This window comes from Nanorana parkeri, unplaced genomic scaffold (genome assembly GCF_000935625.1).
Source record: "Nanorana parkeri isolate BGI_ZX_2015 unplaced genomic scaffold, ASM93562v1 scaffold35, whole genome shotgun sequence".
NCBI classification, from domain to species: domain Eukaryota; kingdom Metazoa; phylum Chordata; class Amphibia; order Anura; family Dicroglossidae; genus Nanorana; species Nanorana parkeri.
This window is the reverse complement of record NW_017306303.1, coordinates 175,866-188,854: the sequence shown is the minus strand read 5'-3', so window position 1 is coordinate 188,854 and position 12,989 is coordinate 175,866. Positions and strand designations below refer to the sequence as shown.

Below are 12,989 nucleotides of genomic sequence, written 5' to 3'. Positions count from 1 at the left end.
ATATATATTAATATACATTCCATTTAAGGACTGTGACCTAATTGCAGATCCATAGTTACTGGAAGCATCAATAAAGGGATATGAGTGGCGCCAGTGATGGCATATCTGTAACAGATGAGACAATATGTATATAAAAGGGTTCCAAATGTCTTCTTTGCACAAGGGTCCTCTGCAGTCTGTGCCTGCAATGTACAGTGTGAGTTGCCATAACAGGCTTACTGAAGTTGCCATTTAATCTGAACTGTCCTTCCATTTTGCAGATCAGCTGTCTGGGCATGGAGGACTCTGTGGATAATGATCCCTGTAAGTTTGCACTGACATCCCGTGGTACAGATCGCAGTCTAGTGCGTTACATTCTGCAGGCCTCGACTGCTGAGATCAGACTGGCCTGGATCCATGACATTGGACAGATATTAGACAGCCAGCGTAACTTTCTTAATGGTGAGTAGCTGTTATGTTATAGATTAACTTACATTAGGTATTAGTGGCTCATTAGCGCTGAGAAGTAGCAATACTGTGGTCACATAAATCTAGAATACTGAAGTCTATAAGCAAAATGAGGGTTAAAAAAATAAAGATTTAAGTAGCAATATCAAATCCTGATTTAGGCACTTTTGTTACGCAGAACACACTTGCTTATCTCTTCTTGAGAAGCTGGTTGTACTTAATCAGAAAATGCAAATTACTTTCAGTCATCCTTAAATCTAATATGTAAATTAGGATTCATGTGCAGTTTGATGTTTGGGCAGTATCATATCTGAAATTACTTTATTATTTATAAACTATCCCAGCTAAATCCTTAAAGACAAGCTACTTAAAGCAGTAGGAAACATTTGATCCATTGACAGGTTTTTAAAGATCCCTATGTGAGCGGTGGGGAAATACTGCCTCTCTGAACACAACAGTGCTGCTTCTTACATCCTCTAATGGATTTTTCACAGGAGACCAACCTAAGCCATTGACATTGCAAACAAAGCTTAGGGGATCACCAAATTGAAACCAAAACAGTTGCCAAAATGTATATAAAAGATCTACTGATAATATAAATATGTAGAAGTACAAAACAAAACACTAAGAGCGCCCTAACCTAATAGTTAAATGTGGAGATGTGATTATTAAAGGGATGAAAAGAAATGGCTGTCTATAGAAAACTAGAAGGATCTACTTACATATTACCGGTGGGGACTGGACATCGGGTGACCTTAGTGGAGGATGGGGTGATAACAGGTGTAAGCTGCAAAGTTTCTTCACTGTAGTGGAATGCCGTGTGTTGAGAACAGGTTTTCCACAAGGGATGTTGTGCGAAGTACAGAAAGGATCTTGAAACCAGGGATCACTGTTATTTCTTGGTTAAGAAGGATAGTAAATTGCCATCGGGCTATTTGGGGAGAGAAGAGCCATGAATTCTGTGTGCTGTGAGTCTCATTGCTATGTTAGTGATCAGGTGGATTGTGACTGGGGACTCAATTCATGGCCCGGTGTCAGCACTAAAGAAAGACTGAGCGGGGTCTGGTGGTAGAAAAGCCGTTCGGTAAACTGTGTGGTCACCTGGTATATGGCAGCAATGTGGATTTTGACAGAGAGTGTACTTTTTTTTGTTAGAACTTTAGTGACATTTTAATTATTTCTACAGTCACAGTGAGGTGCGAGGCAGTTGTACTGAGTCGCAGCCCGCTGCGTTGAAAAAAAGTATGGCACACCTTAATTTTTTTCAGCGCACACTACTTTTTTTTCACTGCACACCACCGCGTTCCTACTACAAGGTGGTGGTGCGAATGCAACTGCCTAGGAACAACAGCCAGTGCAGCTGCAACGCAGATGGTGTGAATCGGCCCTAAGTCTCTCTGTAACCCTAATATTAACGATCTCTGTATCCCTATAACTTACACTAATCCTTACTGTAGCCCTAACACTAACCTTTATACTGAGCTTCTATGTACCCTAATATTAACCCTTCCTATCATACTGACAATACCGTTAGCAATAACACTCACACTAAGGCTCCATTGACACATGAGCGGTTTTCCGTGTGTTTTCGGCCGTACAAATACGCGCGGAACCGCTCTAAACATAAAAAACAATGCATTGTTCAGACTTTTGCGGCAGCCACGTGGTAGTAAACCGTGTGTCCCGCAAAATAGTACAAGCACGATCTTTTGGGCGGATTGCGCACGTTCCTGCTATAGTAATAGCCACAAACGTGCGGAATCCGCGCGTATGTTAAAGTTTGTACTGTTTCGTTCCCAAAGGTTTTCCATGCAAAAACCACACGGAAAAAACTACCGCTATGTGTGAATGGAGCCTTAGGTTCATTGCAACCCTAACGCCAACTTTGACACTGTTCCCCCTGTATCCCTAACAATAATCCGCCATGTAACACTAATCTTCCCTATAAACCGAACACTAAACTTCATACTATTCCCCAAGCAACCCTAATATTACCCTGTCATTAATACTAACTCTTATACTAACCCTCCCTGTAACACTAATCCTCCCTGTAACCCTAACACTAACCTTCATACTAATCCCCCTATAACCCTAATATTAACTCTGCCTATGATACTAACCCTTACACTAATCCTCATTGTAACACTGTAACCCTAACTCTCTGTGTAACCCTAACACAAACCCTCATACTAATACCCCTGTGGCCCTAATATTAACCCAACCTATAATACTAACCCCTACAATAACCCTCCCTGTAACACTGTAACATTAACACTTCCTATAACCTAACAATAGCCCTTCCTGTAACCCTGACACTAGCCTTCCCTAAACCCCTAACATTACCTTCCATTTAGTAAACGTAACCCTACCTTCCATTTACTAAACGTAACCCTTTGTTTGCATACCCCTCTCCTGCATAGGGATCCTGTGCTTCATAGACTAACAGATGCTTTCTAATCCAGATTGGCCATGCTGTACAAAAGTGCTGCAAATGCACCCTAAATATTGTATACACTGCTGATCATACTGTGCTATATAGCGGCTTAATATGTGCACTGTTCAATCCTGCTTGACTGCCTCAGTTGAACATCTGTGTTTGTACTATGTAGAAATGGATTCAAGATTAGCAGCTATTTTCTGTCTTGAATATGACAGGGTAACCTACAGTTATTTATGTTATATGTGACAGGAGGATGACTAGAAAATAGAAAAACCTTGGCTTCAAGTCTCACAAAGAAAAAACGATGCCAGGGAGAAAAGAAAAACGTGACAGTTTAGGTAGAAAAGGAAAATAAGACAATAATATGTTAAAAGTGAATAAGATCGCGGTTGTGTCTTTTCCCAGCACTTCAATCACCTATCGAGTACCAACGAAGGGAAAGCAAGTCCAACAGTCTGGGAAGATCTACCAACAGCCACGTGATGGAATCTACCCGTGGAGCTCTCAGACCCCATTCCTCTGCCTCTATGGATAGAAACAAAGTGCCCAACCTCAAATCCTACAATACTTCTCTGCCATCCCTTTATTTACCCAACAACTCTAGGGAGAGTCGAAGCAAGGTAATCATAGGGATTTATGTCTGTAGATAGGTTTCCGCCAATATTAATGATAGGTTAAGTTCATTGGGTCACTAATTGTGTTATTAAAGGTCACAATAGTTTTCTTATCAAAATATTTAATTCACAGACATAAATATTGTACTGTTGAAGATTGTTTTTAATTAGTCAACGACGGAAAAACCTTTGATTCTCATGATTCAGCATATATTTCATTATAACTTACTTTGCCAAAGTAAACAATGCCATTCTTCTTCCAAGCCAATTTAACAGTACCTGTACATATAAGCTGTTGTAAGCTCTTAATTGCTCCCTCTACCATGCCACAGTGTTCTAGCAATCCGTAGAATTACACATTTGTACAACTTGAAAACATGCTAGAATCACTTTAGCAGCATGTTTAAAACTTAAAGCTTTTTTTTGTGTGTATGTCAGGCAAAATAACATTGGTTTTTTTTCTCAGCAAAGCAATGCTGCTGCCTTGATTTCCAAGAGCCTGCTCAGACCGTGTGTAGGATAGATGTTAACTTTGAAAATGTTAAAATTCTTGACGTACTATTCCCCACGACCTGGCCTCATACAATGTCTGAAAAATTGAGTGTATTACCCCACTCAGATGCATACTTTCACTTTGCAACAAAGCACAATTTTTCAACAGCCTCTTCTGCCAAGGTGTGCTCTTAAACTGAGAAATAAGCGATTATCGTGAGACAAAACCTATCATTGAGGATCCAGAATCCCACTTTTTTGAATGATCAATTTATGAAATATGATGTTCTAATGGAGACCACATATTTTGGGACTCCCATAACAGGATCTAAATTAAACACTGATGCTTGTAGCCCTATCACAAAAACACAGGCATTCTGATATATACCATCAATGTGTAGCTTCATGTTCCTAACCTTGTTCTTATATTTATGATTTTACAGGTTCACCCTACTCGAAAGAGTTCACACTCAGATGTCCTTCCCCCATCAACTCTGACCCCAGCACACATCAACCTTAATTTAAATCATTATTCCGAGTCCTCCACCTCTACTGTGTCCAACGGAACATCACAAAGTGACCCCACCAGTCGTGTAAGAATACATTATGGTTATTTTAAGACAATGCCAGGTGTACAGTATTGGTTACTTGAGGTTTACATTGCAGATCTTCAAACATTATCAGCCCATACTAGTCAATCTCACAGCAATCCAGCAAATGTTGTCCCAAAGTCTTTAAGTCTGCAAATAAAAAAAAAAAAAATTCTGAGCCTGTGCAGGGTGTGTATGGGTCTACTTTACTAAACATGCGTACCATTTCTGGGGCACTCTTTTTCAATGCCTCCCACCATCTATCAAAACTGCACAACGCCGCATGATCTTTCTCAGGATGTTCATATGGGGCTACTTGCTGCCTTGCAGTGATGATGTCAAAGACTACATGAACCCTCCCTGCTGCAGCAGCAGTTTGTGGGTACCCTTTGTGGGAAATATCTTGCTTGCAGTATGGTAGATCATAAGCTCAAAGCCAGTGGTCCTGAGGGCCTTGCCAGCTTACGACACACTAACAGTGCCGGAGTCTCAGAACGCAGGGGCTGCTTGCTACTTTTGTGCAGCCAGCTGAGGATTGTACCCTATCCTTGTTTGAAGAGTTGGTACAGGAGGAGTGTCAAACTGCAGACATACAGTAACTCTAAAACTTAAGTATACCATCTTGGTCCTTATTGAAGCAGTCCGCACATTCCTGGACCTGGCTACCAGCCTAGTTTCTGATAAAGCCCCCAGCCTTTTAAGACTTTTCTAGTACATTCACTGCTGCAACCTGTTTTGTATAGTAATTGGCCCAATCTAGATAAAGTCTTTGCCCCTAAATGCTTCGCCCACCAATATTCTGTTGGGTAGGAGTTCTTAAAAAGTGGTCTGTCTTTGTACTGGACCCAGCCATTTTTTGTTTAAACATGACTGACTGTCCCTGTAGAGGACATCCCATTGCTTATAGACCCTGGGTATAAAAGGCTGGAAGCCCATTCCAAAGCCTTATTCTCCCTCAGAAGTCCTGCCCTGCAACCTGCCTTGGACATCTGGTCCATGGACATGTCTCAGGATCCTGGTTCTATTCTAGCAAATCCTTCTCCAACAACTGGAATGCCTGCTTTTGTCCCTACTCTACTGTGTTAAGTGGCTGGTGGATATTATACAGCAAATTTTCAGAATGGGCCTCCTGTTACCGCTTCCACGCACCCCCTCCCGCCCGCAGTGCGGTCGGACGCGTGGCAATCGCACTGCGTCGGGGGGCGTGGAAGCTGTGCCATTGAATTCAATGCACCGCCACACCCCCTCCCGCCCCAAAACGGGAAGTTTCTCAGCGATCGCGGTGCGTTCCAGCAGCTGCCGCTCTGTAACGAACACGCTTTCGGTGTGAAGAAGGCCTAAGTCTTTAAAGGAGTACCTTGATCACGTAATAGTTACTCATCATATTAAACAGGTAACACTTTTCACTAGTTAGTAAGCTAATATATTTGAAATAGTAGCATAGGTATTTGCGTTGTGTCCATGTATGTTCTTGCTTGATCTGATGAATATGTTGTTGCTGAGGTAAGCCTTGTTCCTTGTCTTCTGTCCCCTAGAAACTGAGCACGTTGGGTCGAGAACTCCCTGGCTACGCCTCTACCCCTGATGAAATGGGTGTACCAATTCCCCGGTTGGCCAAGCTGGATGAGGATGAACTTTGAACTTTGGACAAGTGTACAGGGGTTGAATTATTTAAATCATCCTGGAGTTTCCAGGTTGCAGCTGTTGTCTGACATCCGTGGATAGAGGGCTTCTGTGCTTGGAACAGGATAACTATGAGAGAAGGGAACTTGCCTTTATGCCTTTTTTCCACATCCAACACAGTCTGCAAGTCTGTAGTATGATGCCTGCTCTATGAGGAGCAATGTTTATATGAGGACATTCAGCTCCAGAACTGCTTGGGAGACCTTATGGTGTACACTCTATGTCCACTATGTGCTCAAACAACTAAAGACTTGTTTTAAAACTGACTTGAGAGTGACTGAAGGAAACAAGTGAAAAAGAAACATGTGTCATGCTTTGATAAAGGATGAAATGAAGAATTGTATTTTCCAAACCTTAGGCAAACATATAAGCATTTCACCCAACCACAAATTCTGCAGAAAGCCATCTTCACATTCTAGCTCTTTACTTGACAATCATGAAGCTCATTGAAATGGGAAGGTTTTGACTGCCACATGCTTAAGTCTTTGTGTAAGCAATCTGGGAAAGTAATAGCCCATTAAATGGATCAAGTTGGGGAGTCATTTTGTGAATTGACCTAGGTATGTACCTTGCCATTTCTCTGTCGGAGGCACAATGATGCCTTCACCAAAGCTACAACTTTGAGGAAATCTGTATTTTTTTAATGCCATCTTATCAGCCACTCACAAAGTTCATACTAGTTTAAGGGTAGTAAAATATATCTATTCAGCTTTAAGTGAAATCGATACCATGTTTTTTTTTCTTTGTGTCTAGTGATCACATTTTCCATCAGGGGCTTCAGAGGCAAGTATTTGCTTTGTGACATAAATCCTTTATTGACAATTCTACCACAAAGACCTGTGTCATCTGAATCAGTAGTAAAAACAGCCTTCAAAGCTTTCTGGCAGAGGTTCCCTAGCTGCATATGCATTTGTCACCCGTACATTTCACAAATGCTACTTGGATATATCAATATACAGTCAGAGAGGACCTTTGAGACATGAAGCCATTACTTTGTGCACTGGGTCCCAAATCCTACTGGGGCCCATAGTAGTCACATAGTTCACTACAACTGTAGCTCTGCCTTTGGGCAGGTGCCATGTTTTAAAGGGCCCTTTGACACTGATATGAGACAGTAAATGACCACCTGTTAAATTGTCTTTTTACAGTTATTCGGTTCTAGCTGTCATGTAATATTAAGTAGTTTAGAAAGTAACCTCAGTTATGTGATGGTTTCTATTGGCAACCTTTCTTTTTTCCTTCACACAACTCTCCATTCTATTTTGATTACCCAGGATTGAAATAGTTACAGTGTGAGTACTTATAGTAATTTCTAACTGTTGGAAATACTCTATAAAGTATAAATTATTTTGTTACTATCCCAAAGATGTCACAGTGAGGATTCCTATTGACCAAGGCTCCCATCTGTTAGGAATGTCAAATTAATAAATGCAATTTTCATATCAGGGATAAGAAACGAAAAACAGTATACATATTATACATGAAAACAAGTCATTGCTGCCAAAGACACTGGAAACAAATGTAAATGCTACAGGGGGATGTCAATGGTCAATTGCACAGATTATTCTTATTTTGACAAATTTCGGCCAGTATGATGATGGAAGGGCCATCGTCATGCTTCACTGAAAAGGTCACACTTGGCCCCACTCTTGATCCTTCCTATCGGATAGCTTACAGTAAGTGCTCCGATTCCACGCTTACAGTATGCAGCTACTTGATTGATCTTCACAGACATACCAACAATTATTGCATAGATTTTAGTTCATGGATTTTCAAAGAAAGAAAAGAGATAGAAGTGCTGCATTATTAATATTTTCCCATATTCCTTTGTTATTGTTGGTATGGCACTCAACTCCCATGGCCATGCAACTAAAATATCAGCACTGTCATAGTTATAACAACCACCTACAGTGGACAATATTTTGTTCTATATGATACTTTTGCTTAGTCCTTCTGTAACCAAGTCTCCATGAACACAGAAGGATGTATGGAGGTCCCTCGTAATTATATCATATTAATTTGGATCCCCCAGTTGGTGAGGGCTACTGCAATGAGTGTGCAAAGTAGGGAAAAGGGACAGAGATGTGCAGAGGTTACAGCAGAGTTGTTGCATTTAGCACTTGAATCCTGGGCAACACCATCAGTTTTCTTTGTTATATTTACAACAGGGCCCATATCTTCTTTGTGATTATTCAGTAAAACCGTCATGTTTGTTGCCGTTAATATCTTGTGGCTGGTGCATTTATAGCAGACTGACAGGAGTCATTCTAATATTTTGGTAATCTAACCGGCATGGGAGATTTATAGGTCACTAACTCCCCTACACCTCTCCATTTCTCCAATACCAAGACCTGCAGTGTCACATCTCATCTGCAGTGCTGTGCATGGTGAGTCTGACATTGTGTTAGTTCATCCATTCAAATATATTGGTGGTCTCTGAGCACTTTTATAACTAAAAGATGGACATAAAATGCAAAAATGGTATGAGTAAAAATGGGAAGATTATTGTAATGCTGTTTACAATGGTATGGGGTTAGTAGGCACCTATCCATATACTGCTAAAAAGAAAATAGGATTCACCCAGTCTTAAACAGGGCTGGGAGGGGGCTTTAAAGTATAGCATACAGACCTTTACACAGAATGTCATACATCCAGATACATTTTATTTATAATATAGAGTTAAAAACCATTTGCATAAAAACAGCATGCTGGTCATCAGTACATGTCAGTACAATTTCCAATACATATGTGGACATTCATAGTCCCGGTAGGATGATAATATTGGTTCACTACATGTTCCTCAACATATTTTGCCAATCCTTGGCTTCTTCAGGAGGAATTATAGCAACCGAAAAGGTCATTAGACAAGCTCGACAAATGTCTTGCAGAGCCCACCGAAAAAACACTGACCACCCTGGGGGGGCAAGGGAGAGGCAAACAAAACCCCTGGAAGGAACAATCCTAGGCCAAAAGTGAGGACCTGCTTATCTCCAAGACATGTAATATGCCAATGTGGACACCATACACCTATGTGATAAGACTTTGTGGTCTTATCACATAGGTGTATGCATGGTATCCACATTGGCACGTTACATGTCCTGAAGAAGCCGAGGAGTGGCGAAACATGTTGAGGAACGTTTAGCGAACCAAGATTATCATCCTACTGGAAAAATAAAAGTCCACATGTGTATTTGAAATTGTATTCACATGTACTGATGACCAGTATGCTATTTTTATGTACGGTACAAGGTTTTTAACTCTATTTTATAAATAAAATGTATCTGGTTTTATGACATTCTGTGTAAAGGTCTGTATGCTATATTTAAAAGCCCCCTTCCAGCCCTGTTTAGGACTAGGTGAATCCTATTTTCTTTTTAGCGCTATATGACTAGTATTGAGGTGCGTTGGTCCAGACCTTTCCTCTAATGCGGTGGCACATATATTTGTGATGTACAGTATGCACCTATAACAAGGGAACCTTGTAATTAAATTGCTTTACTGAAGTTATGTAAGTTACTCATTTAGTGCCGAAATTACTTCAACTTTGATACTGACATTTCCATGTTTACTATAAAAGCCATAGTAAGGGGTATTTAATAAGTGCAATATCTTGAGGCCTATTATGTTGGAAATATTATTTCAGATATACAGTATATTCAGTCTAACCCCATAAGCCATACTTTTAACAGCGTTATACCAAATAGCATGAAATATGCATTTTGATTGTGGACAACAATAGCACTATATTGTATGAGTAGACTCCGAGGCAAAGTTGCACTGATCTTTGTAAAATCCACAGAAAATCTTTTTATCCTATATATTAGGACTTACTTTCCAAAAGGGTAGGGTGTTCTAAGACTGGATGTCATTTTCTAAAACTTTGGGTGGGGATGATATATGGAGTTGTGCTCAAGGTAAACTAATCAGAAACATGGGCAATCCCAAATGAGCATATGAGGACAATTGTGTATACATAGGACACTGGTGAACATGACATGTCAAAACAATCAGTTCAGCCAGAGATATTTGTCATTGATTTCATCATCTGACAGCTAAATCGTGACTTTTACTGAAAAGGTCACACTTGGCCCCACTCTTGATCCTTCCTATCGGATAGCTTGCCCTCCCTATATGATAGTGAGGCCACTCATCACATTAAAGTACTGAAGAAGTCAAGATATGGATATAGCTTGAGCTGCTAATATCTCTGAGTCTACAGATAACTTTGTCATGCATTTTCACCAAACTTAGTCTCTGATTATGCTAGTTTCAGATTTGGGATAGGAAGCTTGTTGGGAGAACCACAGTTCCAGTTTGGTTCTTCCCTTCATGCTTGTAGATTAAAGGGAGAGTCAGATGTTGTTGGCTGCACAGACAGTGCTTATCTCACTGGCTGCCATATGGGGCTCGCTGAAGTTAGAGCAGGTCAGGCAAAGCCAGATGTGAGATAACTCTACGGTGCACTCACCAGTAAGTAGCACATTTTCATTCATTTTAAACTCTGTTCATTTTACAATAATGTACACCTATACTAAATTGTTAATATAAAGCCAGTCTTCCTGGGGCAGATAAATGAATAGTAAAAGAATAGCTGAAATTAGTATGTTTCCTGAAGTAAATGTCGCTCCAGGCTCCATCCAGTGCTGGCACTTGTCTATTTGGTCAGATGACCTTTGTCGAAGGGGACGGACGGCCAGTCTGGGCTCTCATGCTTTCTTTAAAAGATATCATTTAACCACTATAAGCTAACCAAAAAAGTACATCTGCCCCTATGTGGGCAGACTAGGCCTTCCAACACACAAATCCTTGAATGTGAGTGGCCTACTCTGCAATTTATTTGGCCTCCACAGTGATTTGACTGATGTAGGCACTTCGGGGATCTGAACGTGGTCACGTGAGTTATACAGTGTCTTCCACTGTGACTGTTTAGTATTCAGACTGATATGTATGAGTCTTAAAGGCAGCTTTTAGGTTGCTCTGGCATTTCTTTATGAAATAATACGTTTATATTGGCCACAGTCAAAAAAGCCCTATTTAAAGCTTCCCTTTTTGATTTTCAATATACTATTTTAAAGAGAATAAATAGGAGGAGTGAGAAAATGCATCTGGTAGTCCCCAGGAAATATAAAATAATATAATAATAGGAAACCACAGGATGTCTCATCCTCTCCTACAGTTAAAATATCACTTTTTGGTCAACTGGCTGGTTAAATAGACTACGTCACTGTGACGTTTACCTGTGGGCAGATTAGTCTGTTCTAGATTTAGTCCTCCCATAGTAGCCTTCACTCCCTGGCCTTCAGGCTGCATTGTGATGTGAATGCTCTGTTCCTAGTATTTAGCCCCACAAAACTACCAAGAGTTTTATCATGACAGAAGCACCTTAGGGTCTGAATGAAGAGCTATGTATTGCCTATGGCCATAAGCTGCATGCAAAATATGAAGTTAGAGATGTATTGGTCGATTTAAAAATGCTGACATTCTTTTGAGCCCTTTTGTGCGAAGAGAACTAAAACAAGTCATTAGCTACTAGATATTCTCACAAAGCATCTATTTATAAGGTAACTAAGATACAAAATGATTATCTCCAGTATGTGTACGTGTAGACATTAGGTATCTACACATAAATACGTGTTTGCAAAATAGGAGTAAAAACCACATATAAAATTTGCTCAGTGAGACAATACTTTTTATTACTGCAAATAGTTTTGCCATCCACACTTTACCAGGCTGTTTTTCTGCTGTCGCAATACTGGGTCTATCTTTAGAACTTTGCATGACATGGTAATGACATTTGTATTGCATGGGGTTGGTTAAGTGCCTCATGTCAGCTGTTTAATAAGTGATATCTCAGAATGCTTTTCTCAGAATTTGTTTTCGTATTTCTATGTGAGGAAAGCAAGGACAGTGTATTTATTAAATTTGTTATGGATATTTGATGGGTGTTTAATGTTCCCCACTGAAAGCTGTGGATGGCAGGGCACCAATACAAAATGGTTTGTATTGGTGAGTGTACAACCCCTATGTGGGTCATTTGCATACAGAACTCCTTTGTCTCTGTTCTTTGCAGACGTCCATGGCCTGTGGCTGTACAGTTGTGCTGGAATGAAAGGTTGCAGTGATAGCAGTGGTTGGTAGAGTATTCCATGATCTGTAGTTCACAAAATCAGCCAAAAGTCACATGTCACTTTTTTTTAAATCTTTTGTTATTAACTGTGTAATGATGGACCATTCATGCAATTTTAACTATCCTTGGCGCAGCAACGATTAGCAGCCCACCAATGGGCCATCATTGAGTTAAAGGACAACTTTAGTCACAGATAGTTAATGTAATGGAAAAAATAAGGGTTGCCAACAATCCTCAATTTATAAGGATTGCCTAGTTTATTGGAGTTTTGTTGCTATAAATTTTGGTCCTGTCAAAATATTTCAGGCTTTCAGTATTTGAACAAGTAAACACCAGATTTGCTTCACAAAGGTTCATTATGCTGGTGAGAACAAGCTTAGCACTCAGTTGCTGATAAAATTACTAGTCAAAATCATTCCTCCCAATGCGTGTCTCTGGGTTTTACGTCCAGCCTAATGAAATTCTTGCCTTTTAAGTAACATTAAAAAAAAAAACTTTGTGTAATAAAACATATTTTTCAGTTTAACAAGTTTGAAATGATGGGACTGAAGTCTACCAGGGTCTTTCAAGTCAATATAATGCGTAGGTTTTTACAC

The 12,989-nt window shown here is 40.1% G+C and overlaps 1 protein-coding gene across 1 annotated transcript in view; it reads left to right on the top strand.

Annotated features, from left to right (window-relative positions):
• The window catches only part of ARHGEF25 (Rho guanine nucleotide exchange factor 25), a 180,800-nt gene extending 174,033 nt beyond the window's left edge, over positions 1-6,767 (top strand). Inside the window, exons 13-16 of the mRNA XM_018569766.1 lie at positions 261-441; positions 3,293-3,507; positions 4,437-4,586; positions 6,119-6,767. Of these exons, the coding sequence (XP_018425268.1) occupies positions 261-441; positions 3,293-3,507; positions 4,437-4,586; positions 6,119-6,223 (651 nt within the window). The 3' untranslated portion in view covers positions 6,224-6,767. The remainder of the gene's footprint in view (positions 1-260; positions 442-3,292; positions 3,508-4,436; positions 4,587-6,118) is intronic.
• The last annotated feature ends 6,222 nt before the right edge of the window (positions 6,768-12,989 follow it).